This window comes from Arachis ipaensis, chromosome B4, assembly GCF_059453495.1.
Source record: "Arachis ipaensis isolate K30076 ecotype BB chromosome B4, ASM5945349v1, whole genome shotgun sequence".
Taxonomy (NCBI): domain Eukaryota; kingdom Viridiplantae; phylum Streptophyta; class Magnoliopsida; order Fabales; family Fabaceae; genus Arachis; species Arachis ipaensis.
In genome coordinates, this window is record NC_142439.1 from 17,449,904 (window position 1) to 17,468,754 (window position 18,851).

At 37.8% G+C, this 18,851-nt stretch overlaps 3 protein-coding genes and 1 pseudogene across 3 annotated transcripts; 1 reads left to right on the forward strand and 3 right to left on the reverse strand.

Moving 5' to 3' along the window:
* Positions 1-523: 523 nt before the first annotated feature.
* On the forward strand, positions 524-1,358 carry LOC107637635 (uncharacterized). Its single transcript, XM_088483644.1, has 4 exons — positions 524-709; positions 841-938; positions 1,043-1,089; positions 1,234-1,358. The coding sequence occupies exons 1-4, from the start codon at positions 524-526 to the stop codon at positions 1,356-1,358; spliced, it is 456 nt and encodes a 151-aa protein (XP_088339770.1).
* Positions 1,359-4,048: 2,690 nt separating this feature from the next.
* On the reverse strand, positions 4,049-4,632 carry LOC148566796 (protein FAR1-RELATED SEQUENCE 2-like; annotated as a pseudogene).
* A 156-nt stretch (positions 4,633-4,788) lies between these two features.
* Positions 4,789-5,133, reverse strand: LOC148566797 (protein FAR1-RELATED SEQUENCE 5-like). The gene has a single exon (XM_088484435.1). It carries the CDS (start codon positions 5,131-5,133, stop codon positions 4,789-4,791), a length of 345 nt encoding a protein of 114 aa, XP_088340561.1.
* A 261-nt stretch (positions 5,134-5,394) lies between these two features.
* On the reverse strand, positions 5,395-6,249 carry LOC107636163 (protein FAR-RED IMPAIRED RESPONSE 1-like). The gene is made up of 3 exons (XM_016339689.1): positions 6,091-6,249; positions 5,749-5,904; positions 5,395-5,673 (listed from the first exon to the last, which is right to left on the reverse strand). Exons 1-3 carry the CDS (start codon positions 6,247-6,249, stop codon positions 5,395-5,397), a joined length of 594 nt encoding a protein of 197 aa, XP_016195175.1.
* Between the last annotated feature and the right edge of the window lie 12,602 nt (positions 6,250-18,851).

An 18,851-nucleotide genomic window follows, 5' to 3' on the forward strand; every position in this document is an offset into this window, starting at 1 on the left:
TTAGTAGATATTTACCATTACTATTTACTATTTATTTTTTTCTTAGTCTGCTAATAACTATTAAATGTTGTTACCATGTCTCGAAAAAATAAATGCGGATAACATGTGAATTTAAAAACACGCTTACAAATGCAAATAAGAGTGATAAGTATCTGTTGGGCCTTTAGTAAATAGCTGAATGCAAAAAACAAAATTTTTCATTAATTTGTGTCAACCATTATTTTTTTTTTGGCACCGTGGGCCAAATGTTATTCGGCCTAAATCAGCCCCTTTGCAATACCCCAACCCAGGAAGCCTTTCCAATCGGAACCTCTCGAGTCGGTGTTCATCCGTCAACGATGCCTTGAAGTACATAACCCAATGAAAAATTTCGCCTGTTCGGCATCTGCATTTGGCGCTGGTTGCTAACAGAACACTGACTAATCTTTTTTTTCAGAGAACAAAGGTTGGAGGGGATTTCAAGAGTACAACTCAGCTCTATGATCTCTATGCCTCTTCTGAGCTAGGTCCAAGGCATTCGAAGATGCCGCGGTTGTCGAGCGCAGAGGTGGCTGCAATCGTGCTTGACGATGCGTCCATGGGCTCTCCTCCCAAGACCCAATCCAACTCGGTGCCGCAGAGACGACCTCTGTTTCGGCGTGCTGGAAGGGGGGGTCGGGGACGCATTCCGGCGCCGAACATGGAGAACCCGGTTTACCACATCCCTAAGGCAAGTCACGTTACATTACCCATGTGATTAACCCTGTGGATGATTGCATTTCACTGTTGGGTTCAAACTCTTTATTATACAGATACACTGTGTAGTTTCAATGCTAATCACTTCAAATGTTTCCAACGCAGAATTTTGCCATGTGGTTCAGGCCCACTGCCGATATGAGTCTAACTAGGGACGAGTGCCTTCTTGGGATGTATATATTTGCCAAAAATGAAGAAATGAGGTTACAATCTGCAAATCTGGAACACACTCAACAGTTGTTTCGGGTTTGATCATATATCTCCAGGATTCAAACTAACTCCCTATTCATGTTTGTTGTCTTTCCAGGGAAACGAAGAACTTATTTAAGCATTACGAGCTAACCCTGCCTCGCGGTAAGTTCTTATCCCTTAAGCCCGAATGCATGCCCCACTTTGATGTAATGCCATTTGAACTTGACTTAATACTCTCCCCTAAATAACAACAGTATTTGATTGAAAGATTTCACAATTCAAAGCTAAGACACTTGAAATATGTAGGGTCGTCAACACTGTTGCAATGCTTTCCTCTCTTCAAGCCAAGGCAAACCTTGTACCCCGTTGCTGGTTCTTCCTGTCAACATTTGCCGCCGAGATCTTGTTCCAAACTCCGATGGAACATGTAATAGAGAGCTATGCGAGATGCTGGATGCCACCAACTTAAGAACTTGAGCATGTAAGAAATATTCAAGTTATCGTCTCTCCATAATTTCTCCAAGTTTATCATTAACTCATTAGAGATCCGGCATTCACAGAAAATATGGATATATTTTAACTGATGTTGTATTTTGTTGCTCGCCTGAACAGGTCTTTGTACCCATTTGCGAGCCACCTGAGACTTGGTACATGCTATTGTTGGATGTAAAGAGACCTTCTGTTTATGCTCTTGATGTTTGCACAAGCATAGAGTCTGTTCCCAGGCGTGAGCGCAACATGCGCCTTATAGTACGTAACCCACAAGGCATTTTGTACACAGTACATTTAATTATCGTGCAACTCTTTCTTCTGAATTTTATATGCTTGCCATGGTGATGGGAACTGCAGATGGCTGTCCTCGGGAACATTTTCAAACTTGAGCCGAATCTGCCCAACATTAAACACGTTTCGCCAGATCCAAACACCTGGGGACGCATTGAATACCCCATGAGCTTTCCTAGCAGGCTAGGCGCGTAAGTCATTTTATGATGTCTCCGCAATTTTTCTCTCACATAATTAGTTTGTACACACTTTTTCATACTTGATACAATCCAAAACCACACCCCACAAACCAAACTGTTGGGAACATAACTTTAAATATTGTGGCAGACTGTATGTCTTTTATCTCACTCATTTACTACTGTGATAATTTTCATTGGATAGAGATGAATATGGAATATAGTGCATCTGGTGGATGTCTCACAATGGCTGATTCTCCCCAGCTATCCTAGGAAACCTGGTAAGAACACCGTCATCGTTATAGGTTTATGGAAATTAAGTTGGCCTTGGTGATATTACCACTAAACTATTTATATATATATATTTCGCAGGGTGATAAGGCCATATTGAGGATGAAAACAGCAACCAGAATTGTCGCATCTGACTACAGTGATCTTAAGGCTCTTGTGGACCTCAAGGCAGAGACGGTGTGGCGTAGTCTCCCGTTCCTTCCCTAATTACTACTCTATTTACATGCTTATATATGAATGAAGTTGGGAACCATTTACAAGGCCCAAATATTTTGAAATTACTTGTTGCTGTTAAATATTGCTAATTCCAGACTTTAGTATTTTTACTCTACTTGTATTATCTCGGTGGTCGACATTGTATATGCACCCACCTGGGTTGCAAATGGTTTGACTATGTACGCACCTGTTATAGTTAACTTGCATGATGACTTGTTGAAGAATGTAAGTGGGAACTGTTAACAAGGTCCATATATTTTGAAGTTAGTTGTTGCTGTTGTATATTGCTAATTCCAAACTTTAATGTCTAACTACTCAGCTTGTATTATCCGGGTGGAAGTCTGGTTGCAAATGGTTTCCCTTTGTATGAATCCGTATTAGTCAGCTTGCATGATCATCTTTTCATTTCTCATAACGATTTTTTTTTTTAAATTTTCATGTGTGGTGAGTGTTTTAATCCGGTTTTGCACCAAAGAGATTGTGCACTGCCTAGGATATATTTGATACTCAATATACTGGTCAAGATATATTGTCACTACTCCATCGTTTCTTTCTTGGTTATGTGATGCCCTACAGGAGCAAACTATGCATCACCTAACAAGACAACATATTAATTATTACACACGGTGCTTTAAAAAAAATTCTGTAAATTCGTCCACAGGTTATAGGACGCTAAGAAGCCAATGTAACAAAACGAAGTTGTTACTAGAAGAGGATATTTCATAACAACCCAACATAGTCAAACAAAGTGTTCTTACGCTAGTTTCAACTACACAACATGGTTGGTGGCTTGTCACTCACTAGGTAAACTTTAAAAATAATCTACTACACTTAGAGGAATAATTAAAGCCGTTACAAGTGTTTCTATCTATGCTATCCTCTTATGACATGAATTGCGGGAATGTGTTTGGAAGTTCAACCCTCAGTTTCCTCTTCCTCGTGCCTGCGCCCATCTGCAATTTTTGCTGCAATTTACATTTATTTTGTAAAGATTAGGGTGCTTTCCCACAAATAGCAAACCTACTGATGGAAATCTAAACAAAACGCGCAGCATAAGTCAGTAAATAGTTACGGGACAATATTGGCACTTACATAACCTGTAGCAAGTTCAGCGGCAAAAAAAGTTGAGTGCTTTTGTCGAGTTGTCTGTGACGGTGTCGCCTGCACAAAGTAAAAAGAGGCAAGTTGGGTTGTAAATAAAATGTTTCCAACTTAAATTCTAATGGATTTGAATTCTTTGTGGATTCAGATCTGACAAAAGAAACCACTCCTAATATTAATGAATCCTCCCAATATGATTAATTGATTTCACAGAAAACATATGCCTCTACCCCCTAAGAGCTTGAATTGCCTATATTGACATTCATAGATTTATACATTTATGCTTCTCCTACTTTGTGAATGGCTCATGTTCTATTTATACTTTGATGATGCTTCTACCCTGTTTAACATGTTGCATCCTCATAAAATAATGATGCTATTTGTTTAATGAACAATTGTGAAGATCTACCTAAATTCAACAATTTTATCAAGTTCAACTTCATTTTATCAGCTATTTGTTTCGGGATCTACTCACATATGGCATGTCCTAATTAGGTTATCATTGATCATTCAACGTTTGAAAAATATCATGACCACCCTAAAAATCACATGAATTATAACCGACACACAGCATATGGTTCTAACCTGAGGTTGAGCCTGGCAACCCTCGGGAACGGTAGCGATCCACGACATCCCTGTCGCAGGGCAGGCGCATTGGGGCAGCGAGTTCGGCGATGACCCAGTTTTCCGCAGGAGATGTATTTTCTCTTCTTTGGTCCCTTTGTTACCTGATAAACGTTTCCTCTGCCAGTGCCTGTTGTCCGGACGCGGACCGGATCATTTATCCCACCACCCCCTCACCGTTAAGATGTGGATTCACATCTGGGGCCACACGCAACCCATTCTCTACCTCCAACATGACAGCATCCTGTGCCATTTTTTCACTAAAGGCCTTGTAGTCCTCGTCCCTTAGACAAGCCACCTTGGTAAAACGCTTACATTGGTCCACAAATGCACCAAGTTTGCTACGGTACTGGGATGCAGTATCACCTGTTTCAGTAACTTGTCAAACGGAAGTCAAATTGTTCTTGGCATTTTTGCACCACCTCTTGAGGACCAGAGTCTCTGGCAAAGAACTGATATCAATACCAACCAGAACTACAATTATGTGAACACAAGGGATCCCATATGACTCCATCCTGCGGCAATTACATTGAAAGGTTCCATTGTGCGGCTGGTGCAAGACTTGCCAGGTTGACTCCGGTCGGTGATACTTCTGTATCACATAGCAACATCCATTTTCACAATCCTGGCAGTCGACAATGTAAAATCTAACGGCCCGCTCTAGGGACTCTCAAAATCTATAAAAAAGTTCACGGGTATACAGGGTTACTGCTGACCTCTCAATCTCTGGGAATTGTGTTTGAAGCACCGGGGTACCATAAAAGGAACGAAAGTCAAGCTCCTCCTCCTTGTCTTTAAGGAAATCAACACATCTTTGAAAATTTGTAACAAAGTCCAATATTCCATATCTACTCTCCACAAACCCACCCAACTTAGCATGCAACGACTTGCACCGAGAGGTTGTCCTTAAACCTGCAAAAAATCTGCCTCGTATGTATGCGGTGGCCCATGACAACTTCTTTTTATAGAGGTCCATCACCCATTCAACCTCTCGAACACCACATTCATCAACCATTGCCTCCCACTACATTTCAAATTCATCAACCTCTTTGTCAGCGAGCATGCACTGTTTGAATAATTGGGTGAAACGTGGTTGTGAGACATGAGCAGTGGCATTCCTTAGTACGTGCCACGCGTAAAGTCTGTGATGAGCATTTGGAAAAACATGCATAATAGCTAGCCTCATAGTAGGATCCCCATCAGCTATAACTACCTTCGGGGCCTTTCCCCGTATGCATTCCATAAACCATCTCAGCACCCATTTGTACAAATCCTATTACTCACATGAAACCATTGCTGCTGCAAACACGCATGTCTGATTATGGTGATTAACCCCGGACAAAACAATGACAGGAAGGTTATACTTGTTCCTCCCATACGTCGCATCAAAGGCGAGGACACCACCGAACGCCTCATAATCTTCCTGGCTCCAACCATCACTCCATATAATGTCACACATACGAGAACCAGCCGCTACTTCATACCTCCAAAATAACTTCTCATCGTTTTTGGCAGCGCGTTTGAAAAAACGCAGTGCGGCATTTACATCTCCGTTCTGCAATACACGTTGCTTTCAAACCTCGTTGTGCATATCTTGCTTAGTAAATCTTACTAAGTTAAAGCCCCCAACCTGCATTGCAAATGACTGGTATATCTTTGGAATGCTTATCCCAACTTGCCTCATGCTATTCATTTGAGCAATTTCTACATCAGACATATTCCTATGTGAAGGCAGATATCCAATAAACCTTTTAGAGAGTAGGGTGTGGTTATGATCATCCACAAACTGTGAAACAAACCATTTTCCATTAGTATGATTCTTCTTTATCCTCATCTCTGCTACACGCTCGCATCGCGTTATAGGCTTGTGCTATCTTTTTCTATCCAGCTTATCTAACCACTTCTTGTGCCTAAACCCTTGTCTGTTGCAAACAAAAGTATAACTAACAATCTCTCCTTTGGCATTTTTTACCCTCTTACTCTTCCTTATTGCAAAACCTTTTAGCCTACTATAACTCGTGTAGAATTCTCTTGCTTCCCCAGGGGTAAAGAACTCCATCTTCAGCACATCTTCAACGCTGACATGACTTGGTACCTGAGCAGATTGAGGCTCTATATCTGTCTGCTTCATATTCAGAAATCATGCTTCGTCCCCTAAGATGCTCATGTCAAAAAGTATCTCCTGCACAACAATTAACAATACTACGATCACCGAATTTTACATTAACTTATACTATTCATCTTCAGAATGACAAAAAACTAATATAATCCGAATCTGCAAGTTCTACCCTATTATATACCTCATTCAAAAGCCCGTTCTCTGGGTCTGGCATCGCCGATTCACGATTGGTTGATGTCGATATCGCCTCATGATTTATGTTATTCATCTATTTCCTAATAGGCAGCTGCTGCTTCTTCTAGAGGATCCTCTCACTTGTGGTTCCTAAGAACTTCAACAATTGCATAGGCAACAATAATATCCAGTCTCACTGTCACAATCTGGCCAATTGATGCAACCCTGTTAACAGAGCAACTTATTGTAACATGTTAACATAGGAAACACAGACCTTCTAATCCAATTTTAATGCTTCCAGGAATACTTTACACTCACTACATCATCATCGGAAAAACCCACCCTATACAAACAACTACCTCACCTTGATCATTCATATCAACAAATAAAAAAGCACACCTAATATATCTTAACAAAATGAAGATCACAAAATAAATGTCATAAACACAACTACGTTTGAGACTAGGAGAAAAATGAATTTGCTATATCGTTCATTGCTTATTAGTCCTTTATGAACAACCAAATTGCTTATGCACTTAAATAGCTCATAAAGTGCTTCAACTTCACTGATAGTGATTGTGAAACCAAAATTTGTTGTAAGTTTAAACAACTAAACTGGCATGAAGGCTTCAGAAATAGACATGTAGCCAATTCCATAACAAATGTAAAACAAGACAATTTTATTTTCCAATAACAAATAGACCAGACGACCGGTAAAGCACATTAACCAACCAATTGGAATTGAAATTTGGAGAGGTAAAAACTAACACTTTTCCTTTTAAAGTGGTGACCGGATGAATAGTAAATAACTTGATGCCACTAAAATTACTTGCAGCTATTCTTAATCTCTTTAACCTAGCAATTAAAAAAGAGTTATGTGCTGAATAAATAAATAAACTAACTCTTTAATTAAGTTTATAAAAATAAAACAATTGTAAAAAGTTAAGAAAATAACATTTATTTGCTGAATAACTAAAAAACTTATACCATTGCTTCTCTACAGAACATGACTCTAACTAAATGCCAAAGTCCATCCTCCACTGCACACCAGTATAATCCTTTAACATGAATCAATTAATGTATCTAAAAGGATCATATCCAATTTTTTCGGGTACACACCATGTCAATAATCCAACAAAACACTTTCAACACATTTAATCTCCCTGGGTCAGCTCGAATGCCTTATATCTAGCCCTAAAAAATTCACCTCCTACAAAAATTAATGCCAAAAATAAGGAACATACCTTTCGATAAGCCCTTCAATGGCGCAAACTTATGCAACCCGCACATTACTGACTGCTGAATCGCGCTTTTCACCTTTCTTGCAACTGTAGAAAAAAAATCCCAAGTGTAGAACAACGACTTAGATAGTAAGGAGAAGGTCAAGAAGGCCAAGAACCCCGAACAGCTGTAGCAGTAGATCAGAACAACTCTCGTCCATTCCGCTGTATCAATGGCGGACAGCAGGGGAGAGGCGAGGACATTGAGTTCTCATGAACATGGTTAAGGATCTCATTCTTCCAACTCAGGCAACATTATAAGCCAATAAAGTTTCTTGGCATCTTGCTATGTAATCTGCAAAGATTTAAATTCAAGAAGCAAGCTTTGAAGAATTTTTAGTTGACCAATTGGGTAATTTTAAATCAATTTCAGAGGTTAATATAGTCTTTTAACGCTTCACTACAAGACAAATATATAACTGATAACCTAAAAGTACATGGCATTCCAGTACTCTAGTAAAGTACACTGGAGTACATGGCATTCCCATACTAATTATCTAGCATTGTTACACACCTTTAGTTTTCATAGTTTTTCACCTTTCTTAGTTTCAGTAAAATCACCATAACAATATATATCACTTTGTGGTTGTTCCATCTACAAAATACTGCCAACAACAATACAAACTATATACAGCAAAATAAAATCTCAACCAGCAAAAAATATACATTCACCAAAATTAATGAAATTGAACTTATCACTATTTTTGACAATTATATCAATCAAAATCTATTTTGTACAGCAACCAAAATTCAAAATCCAAAATAGAAAAATACAGCAATTTAAAAATCAAAAGCATTATAATTAACAATTCAAAAAAAATTAAATTGAATTATGGAAGAACTCAAGTAGAACATGAAGAAGAGAGAATATCAGAATAACATAATCAGAATATCAGAATAATATAACTAACCTATGTAATTTCACGATGGCAGAAGAGGGACGTTCATACTTCGCAGAGAGAGAGAGAGAAGCGACGTGGATAGAGACAACGACGTGACAGGGGATCGACGACGACAAGGACAGGTCCGGGCTCGATGACGAGGATAGAGACTACGACAGCAACTCTTAACCGACCTTCTGGCGACGCGACGAGAAGAGCAAACCTTCAAGAGGCGAGGAAGGCAACCACTGTTGCCACCGCCAGCACCGATAGTGATGGGTGCTGATGGTGGCTGCTTTGCTTTGGTGATTTTCTCTGAGGCTTTGTTAGGGTTAGGGTTCTTGAGGAAGGGGCTTTTGATTTTGAGAGAGAGAAAAAAAGACGGAAGTATAAAACACGGTTAAATTATAATTAATAAATTAATTATGAGTAAAGAATGTTAAGAAATAAGAATTTATAATTTGAAGAAATAAAAATAATTAGGATACAAAATAAAATACTTATTCTAAAGGTTTTGGCCCAGGATAGGGCAAAACAGACCAAAAATCACCAAATGGGCCCATGTTGGACCAAAGCCCAAGCCTACACTAAAACACTCCCTCACCCTTAGCCATTTCAGCACACAACATTCGCCTCTATTGAGAAAGAGAAACCAATGAATAAGAGAGGAAGGAAGTGCCCTAACTTGTGCACTATTCACCATATCCTTTAATTGCTCATAACTTTCTAACCGTAGTTTCGATTGACGAGCCATTTACAGCCACGCGTTCGTCTCGGATTTCTCTTTAAATCTATCTAAGTATTGTGGTAAGAACTTCTTGCCCAATTTTCTATTCTCTTCCAATTCTCATTTTTGGGATAAGTTGTTGAGAGAATTGTGATTTTAATGCTTTAGGGAAAGTTCAAACATAATCCCAAGTAGGATTTTTACCCAAGATTGAGTGGTACAAGGTAAGAAAACTCAATCTCTTTGTTATCCCTAATTTTGAATAAAAACTCTAGTGTGAATATTGAGTTATTGTTGTGATTAGATTATATGGATTAGCTTGGCTTGTTTGGAATTGATTTTAGCATCGATTTGGTATGGAATTGAGTTGCAGATCGAAGTGGTGAGGTTTTGGTGGATGTTGGAGTTGCCCAAAGGAAAGCTAAGTTTTGGAGGAACTGCCATCTAGAGGTACGGGTTTTGGTTTCGGGTAGGTATTATGTAAAATTATATGAATGATTAAGTTAATTGCCCCTAGGATAGGATTGAATAAAATTGGTTGTTGTTGTGATTAGTTGAGTGGGTATATGTATGAGTATGCATGATTTAATTGTTGTTGTATGATTGATTATAAATATAATTGATGTAAAATTGAGCCGGAGGTTGTGATAGGGTGAGGAATCCCCTATTTAGTAAGTGGATGTAAGTGGTATGAGATGATTGATTTTTGGTTGATTGTAAACTTGGACATATGAGTGTTATGTGTTGTTGATGTGAATGGAATGATAGTTGTATGAGTGTGTATGCTAAAGGTTTGATTAGTTAGTTAGGTATTGAAATGGTTAGAAAGGGATAGAGAATTGATAAATGCACGTTGAGTATGCTTAGTAAAGGTTTTTGTATGGTTTGGAATTGAGTTGGATTAAAAATTGATGAAATTGAGCAATTGTGTAAGTTTGGTAAAAACAAATTTTTAATAAACTTCGACTGGCTATAACTTGGTTCTCAGACCCTTAAATTTTGTGAAAATTATTTTAAATAAAAATTGAGTTTGTTTAGTTTATGACGTTCAAAGAATAGACGAAAAATAATTTTTAATGAAAAAGTTATGCATGTTTGAAGAGTTTCGTATGCATAAGGGGTATTACAGAATTGAAAGAGTTTCGTGCGCATACCATGCGTACGCATAAAAAAAAAAGCCAAGTCATGCGTACGCACGACCCATGTGTACGCACAACTTGTATTACAGAACTGAATATTTTTTTGTGCGTGTTTCTACGCATATGCACCAAAGAGGACTCGTGCATACGCACGAGGCATGCATACGCACGATTGTCCTATTTTTCAGAAAATATTGATTTTAACTATTTTTGCCTATCCAATATGCTTTTTCACCTCTGTGACCCCTATTTAAAGTCCGCTAACTAGTATTTAGGCTTGGGAATGAGTGTGAGCATAATTGATGGATGAAATTGATAAATTTGAATAAGATTGTGGATTGAAATGTCAAGATTAATGATGAGTTGATGAAAGCTTGTAATTAATGAACTTACTAAATACTATATTGACTCAAGACATGAATAATAAGGATGACTATGATCTGATTCACTGTTCTAGCAAGGTCAATGGTATAACCCGCTTTCATATTGACTATTGTTTACCCTTGGCAAGGACATGGCAAGGACGGTGGTGAATCCCGCTTGTGCACTGAGCTGAGATACGCTAGAACAAGGACGGCGGTAGATCTGTCCCGCTTGTTCGTGGTTCTCTCTATCTGCAAGGTGGTAGGGCACTAATCCCCAATATGTAGGGCACGGCCTTACCTAGGGAAGGTGATAGGGAATTCATCCTACGATTTATGCTGCCCTATGCCCGCCTCCGGGAGAAGGTGGTAGGGCACTAATCTCTCGATTATATGCCTCCTAGAGATTCACAGAAGAAAGATAGTGTCCAGGTTAGCTACCGAATATGTCGGGTTCTGGCAGTTTAACCAACACGTGAGCTCATGGCTAATAGGACAAGCATGCAGCATATGTATTTATATGAAATTGATTGAGTGTGCATCTTGTACTTGGATTACCTATGTGTATATCTATGTTTAATTGCTAATTGTTGTATATGTTATAACTAGTCTTGATTGTGTTTGATTCTGCTGAATATATTTACTGAAATTACTACTAAAATTCTGTGTGCTTCTGTTGAATATATTTACTAAAATCAATACCGAAATTCTGTGGTATTGAATTGTAAAGAGACTAGCTGAGATGAGTGTGGGAGAAAAATTGAGATTTGGATCATGGATATAATGAAGTATGTAGTGTGTTTACCCAGTTTTGGATTAATATGACCCTAGGCTTAGATCTGGTTTGTTGGAGTTTAGAATTGCCTAGTGAGTTCGTGTAGTTTTACATTATTTCTATTTGGAACTATTACCCTGCTGGAAACTTTTTGGTTCTTACTCGTTTTGGGAATTTTCTGTTTTTAGATACAGGACGTGACGTACTTCGCTGAGCGTGCTAGATTCTCTCTGGGAAGCAAAGATTTCATCTTGGGAGTTATATATTTTGTACCTAGTTATATGTGTTCTCCACTTTTGTATGTTATCTTGTGTATCCCGCTTAGAAGTTGATTTTTAGAGAAACAAAATTTATGTTTCGGTTGTCTTTTGGGTTATATATGTACTCTAGCCAGCCTCTGCTTCACAGGTCGAGAATATATAATATATATATATATATATTGATGCCTAAAAAGATGACATTATAAATATAAGACAATCAGAAGATCTGGGTCTAGTACCCCAACAGAGTCATCTACCCAACAACCTACTCAACAACCTGGGTCATCTATCCAACAACTCACCCAAACCCAACAAGCTGGGCCATCTACCCAACAACCCACCCAAAAATCTTTTGAACCACAAAACAATCAAGCCAAACAATCCAAAGCAGACTATGCCATCCCAATCGAAACCCTCCTAGCCTTACAGGACCAGGGTCTCACTAAACTCAACAAAAAATCTTGGGCCGACCTTTGCAGTGAGTCCGATGAAGAAATTGACCTATCTCAATTGATATCTCAGGTAGCCAATCGTAGAACAGTCATCCAAATAGGAAAACAAAAGTCTGTCGTCTCGACACCCCAAACATCCTCAACTACTACCAAAACTCAAAAAACCCAAACCAATTACATATCTACAAACAAAACCGCAAATATTATCCACATAGAGCCTGAATTCTGGGACAGTTCTCCAAACAAAGTCATCCCAAAGATTTTCCCTACTGGATTCCACTTCAGACCCTTAGCACCTAATAAAACTCGCCATTTCTACGAATTCATCCTAATAGATACTGACTCAGTATCTATTAAACATTACAAGGATAAAACCAATCCCGAATTTATAACCCATTCAACCATTCAAATTCTCAAAATTTTATCCCCAAAGCAATTTGGAAACAACCTAAACAAAATTCAAAAATTTTCTCAAAATTATGACCCAATAGGTTTTAATTATTGGGACTACATGGAAGCCTGGACTAAAGTATTTTGGTTTCAAAATACTCAGTTCAGACATTCATGGTTAATTTATTTTAAAAGAAAAATCAATTATGTTTTTCCAAATTGGTTCTACCAATGGTGGGACTTCTTTGGACCAATCCAAGAAATTTTACCCTCACCAACAGATGAAGGGTATAAACTTTTTCAATCAAACTTTAACAATCAGGAAACATGTGTTCCTGTAATGTTAAAATTTTTCTCAACATTTTCATTGGCATGGGTATTCTCATGGCAATACAAGTATGCAAAACCAAACCACCCCAAGTCATTTCCAATCCTTCAAAGGCATGGTTATGTCGAATGGTGGTCTCAATTTGATGCTTCAATGGCCTACCCAGAGAAGGTCAGAGAATGGTTCAAATCCAATCCTGAAAGTCAACAGATTTCAGATCCAGAAACTGCCCTGTTCCTCAATCAAAAAGCCCTGAAAGTCCTATTTCCAGATCCATGAACCTCAGAGATAGCTTAATGATAATATTTATATTCCTTCTTAACCAAAGGAGGGCAATGATATCAGATTTTATGAAAATATGTCTAAACTCTTCCGCTCTCTTTCTAGACGCCTTTCTTTTTCTCCATCTTCCTCCACCACCTCTCCAATCCATTCTTCCTCCAATCCCCTTACCGAGAAAGTGGCTAGACCTGATGAACTTTCTCCCAAACACAATATCTTCGAAGAGGAAGTTTTCTTCGAAGATATCAATCAAGCCATCGACAATTGGGAGATACCCAAAATCCCCCAAGATGAGCTTTATGTCCCTGATGACAACAAAAAAAAATCAGACTATATCATCAAAACTGCTGAAAATAATATTCCTTTAGGACCAGATTCCGGTGAGGAATTCCATCTCCTAACCAAACAATCTGTCAGAGAACATGCACGTCACTACAGATATCTTCACATAGGATGTGTCCAGGTTGCAGTCAAACCTCTCATCAGAGAAGGCTTGAATGCTTCCATCCTTATGTGTCTTAGAGATATTAGACACAATGATTTCCAAGACTCCCTTATCGGAACAGTTGAAACAAGTCTTGGACATGGTCCAGTTTATTTCAACTGTTTTCCAAACAAAACGGTCAGCCTGTTAGATACCAACATCCTTGACTCTCTCTTCCTAAACATCCGAATTCATGGTCTTAACATGAAGGAAGGATCCATTCCAGCCGCTTTAATCTATAGGATTCAATACAAGGTCATGAACACTTGTAATTCTAGGGTCCTTCTTAAATCCCAAGATCGTGAAACTACTTTGTTTGTCACCGACATGACAAAGGCCAACGTCATGATTCCAAGGCTCATAAGGTGGGATGAAATTGATCTCCCCCAGTCATGGTCTATTGATAGAGCTATCCCTACACAACCTAGACAAGCACCTCTCCTAAGAGAAATAAAACAGGATGAATCTGGGAAAGTAGAAATTTTCTTCGACAGAAGAAACTCTTTTTCCTCCAGATCTGAAGCAGGGACATCTAATGATTTTTCTTCAGCAAGAAGGTCTTTTTCTGTAACTTCTCAATCACAGTTTTCAAAATTTTCAAAACCCGTACATTCTGAAATCAATATTTCAGGATTACAAAATAATTCAAACATTTCTCAACCAGTTTATCAAACCGATGATAAGCATTCAGATGATGATATTGAGATAGAATCTTCCATTCAATCTCCAACATACTCATCTATGCATGGTGCTCAATATTCTTCTGTGAATAATGCCCAATGAGTAGCACAGAATTTATTATAGATAGGGAAGCATTACGTAAAAATCTTGAATCTGAGGAATATGACCTCCATAGAGAATGGTATTTACGTACGCACACAGCTACTCAAATTGCATCATTCAAAGAAAAATATTACAATTTTCTAAAAGAGGTTGAGATGCATATTCCTTTCTTTGAATGGTTTCATGCTTATTCCATCAAAAACAATCTGGTTTATCCTTTCAAAAACAAAGAAAACTTGCTTTCAGCAAATGTTATTTCAACTTGGAAAGTTAAAGATGGGAATTTAGTTAGATCTGAGTTTCCTCCAAAAGGACCTTTTGTTATTTCAAATACAGAAGGACATAACCCTGTTATGGCTTCTCCTTTTAAAACAAAAAATATTGATGAAGCTGTCGCCCCAAAAGATATTAAAACCCTTATTGAACAATCTAATTACACCAATAGGTTTTTACAATGTCTGGGTGACAACCTTTCATCTTCGGGATCTACTTTTTCTTTCAAAAATGCTTCTGACGCCACTACTTCTAAAAGTATTGAAAAACCCATTTTTAAACCTTTTAAAATGAGTAGTAAAGCGAAGCAAAGTCTTAAAACTTCCATTTTAAAACAACAATCCGGTGATTCAGAAGTTATTCAAAAAATTGACCAACTTTTAAACAGTTTCTCTACCGTCCCTGAAACTCCAAACTCTGGTGAGTCTACTTCTCGTGTTCAAACACGCTCATCCAAAGCCGTTAATGCCCTTTGTCATGAGTCTAACGACTCCTCCTCCGAAGAAAGTGATGGTTCCCACAAATCATCCCTCAAAATCAGCCCTATTTTGACAAACTCCCTAACCAAGTGGAAGGGTTTAACCAAACCCTCTGCGTATGGTTACAATCGTGTTTCCGCTCCCGACCTAGCTCTCGAAGAAAGAGAACTAGGTTTTGTCAGCTTCAATGCCAATAATGTCTATGAATGGAACATAGATGGTAAAACTGAATATAACATCATGAGTATGCTTCCGCATATGACTATGGTAGGCACAGCCTATCAAGCTGCCCATGAAACTTCTGAAGAAGCAATAGCCAATGTTATTGTTTCTGGTTTCAGTGGCCAACTCAAAGGATGGTGGGATAACTACCTTTCGGATAGCCAAAAACACTCAATCTTCTCTGCCATAAAAGTCAATGATCAGAACGAACCGATCATTGGTGATGACGGGGAATCCATCCCCGATGCTGTTAATACCCTAATCTTTACCATAGCAAGCCATTTCATTGGTGATCCATCTCTCTGGAAAGATCGTTCGGCTGAACTACTTTCCAATCTCAGATGCAAAACTTTGTCTGATTTCCGGTGGTATAAAGACACCTTTCTTACCAGGGTTTACACCAGAGAAGATAGTCAACAACCTTTTTGGAAAGAAAAGTTCCTTGCTGGACTCCCAAAATCTCTTGGAGATAAAGTAAGGGACAAAATACGTAGCTTAACCCCGGATGGGATAATACCCTATGACGAGTTAAGTTATGGTCAATTAGTTTCTTTTATCCAGAAGGTTGCTCTAAAGATTTGTCAAGATGACAAAATCCAAAGGCAACTTGCTCGGGAAAAAATCCAAAATCGTATTGATCTGGGAACTTTCTGTGAACAATTCGGTCTCCCTGCTTGTCATCCAAGAAAATCCAAAAGACCATCCAATCGAAAAGTTTTTATTAAACCTAATCCTGAAAAGAATTTCAGAAGGTCTAGAAAAGGTTTTCAAAACCCTAAAAATGAAAAGAATTTCCAAAAGAATTTCCAAAATTACCCACAAAAGAACCCCATTATTTGCTATACATGTAAAGAACCTGGACATATTAGCAAATACTGCCGGTTAAAAAGAAAGATTAATAATCTAAACCTTGATCCTCTGATTGAGGAACAGATTAATAATCTGATGTTAGAAAGTTCAGAAAATGATTCTGACCGAGAATCTTCGGATGATATCAATAACATCGAAATCGATGACATTGAATCATCCTCAGATTCAGATGTCAAGCAAATTGGTGTTTTATCCAAAGATCAAGATCTCCTATTTGATGCTATTGAGGCTATTGACAATCCTGAACAAAAGAAAGACTTTCTTTTGAAACTAAAAAAATCTTTACAAAAGGAGAAAAAACCCAAAAATCTGGTCCTTAGCAATAAATATGATGTTAAACCTATTTTCAAAAAATTAGAAAAACAAGTTATTCGTCCCATAACTATTCAGGACCTCCAGTCTGAGGTCAACAATCTCAAAAGAGAAATCCAGGAAATCAGGAGACATCAAGACAATCATCAACTTATTCTCTCCCAATTAATGCAAGTGGGAGAATCTGGTGACGAACTTGATCAAACAGAGTGTACTAAGGAACAAGAAAATAAAATCTCTGACGACAACGAGGGAAAAGAAATTCTGAGAATAATCAATGTATTCTCTTTTATGAAACATCGTGTTCATATCCGAATTGTCGTTAAAGATTTTGTTTTTGACACCATTGCACTCTTTGACTCAGGTGCAGATTCAAACTGTATTAAGGAAGGTCTGATCCCCACAAAATATTTTGAAAAGTCTACTGAACGCCTTAGCTCAATAACGGGCGAAAGGCCAAGTATCAATTTCAAACTAACAGGTATTTTTGTTGAAAAAGGAAATCTCAGAATTCCCACCGAATTTATTATTGCAAAAGATATCAAAAATGATGTAGTCTTGGGGACACCTTTCATAATCCTTTTGTTTCCTTACCTAGCAGATTTTCCAGGTCTTACCTCTTTTGTGGGAGGACAGGTAACCTTTTTTGAGTTCCTAGATTCACCAAAACAAAAATCTTTAAACCTAATTGAATCCAAGACAAAACAGATTTGTTTTTTGAAAGAAGAAATCTCTTTTAAAACCCTTGAATCTCAACTCTCTCAACCAAAGATTCAAGACAAAATCAAAACCCTTTTTAACCAAATTGAGAAGTCTATTTGTTCAGATTTGCCTCATGCTTTCTGGAATAGGAAAGAACACGTCGTTGATCTTCCTTATGAAAAGAATTTCAAAGAATCAAAAATCCCTACAAAAGCCCGCCCAATTCAAATGAATGAGCAGCTTTTGCAGCATTGTCAAAAGGAAATAAAAGATCTTTTGGATAAAGGATTAATTCGTCCTAGCAAGAGTCCTTGGTCTTGCTCTGCTTTTTATGTTAATAAGCAAGCTGAAATAGAACGAGGAACTCCTAGGCTTGTCATCAATTACAAACCACTGAATGAAGCCTTACAATGGATTCGTTATCCTATCCCAAACAAAAAAGATTTGCTTAGTAGGTTAAATTCTGCAAACATTTTCTCAAAATTTGATATGAAATCCGGTTTTTGGCAGATTCAAATCACCGAATCAGACCGATACAAAACAGCATTTACAGTTCCATTTGGACAGTATGAATGGAATGTAATGCCTTTTGGTCTGAAAAATGCCCCATCTGAATTTCAAAAAATTATGAATGATATTTTCAATCCATATTCAGATTTTGCAATCGTTTACATTGATGATGTTCTAATTTTTTCCCAAACTTTACATGAACATTTCAAGCATGTTAAAACTTTCATGTACATCATCCAAAAAAATGGTCTTGCTGTCTCTAAGTCAAAAATTGTTCTCTTTCAAACAAAAATCCGTTTTCTTGGTCATATAATCTTCCAAGGCACTATAACTCCAATTGAAAGATCAATTTTGTTTGCAAAAAAGTTTCCAGATTATATCCTTGATAAACCTCAGCTCCAGAGGTTCCTAGGTTGTCTCAATTATGTTTCGGATTTCATCCCAAATCTTAACAACCTCATTAAGCCTCTCCATGATAGGCTTAAGAAAAATCCTCCAACTTGGACAGAAAAACATTCTGATATTATCAGGTTCCTTAAAACCAAAGTCCGCAATCTTCCTTGTCTTTACTTACCGGTTCCTCATGCATTCAAAATAGTGGAAACAGATGCATCAGATTTAGGATATGGCGGTATTCTAAAACAAAAACTGCATGATAAAGAATGTATCATTGCATTTACATCCAAACATTGGAATAGTACTCAACAAAAATATTCCACTATCAAAAAAGAAATTTTAGCCATTGTTTTATGCATCACAAAATTTCAATCTGACTTACTCAATCAAAAATTTTTAGTCCGAGTTGATTGTAAATCAGCCAAAGATGTTTTACAAAATGATGTTAAAAATCTTGCATCAAAACAAGTTTTTGCCAGGTGGCAAGCTATTTTAAGCGTCTTTGATTTTGATATTGAGCATATCAAGGGCAA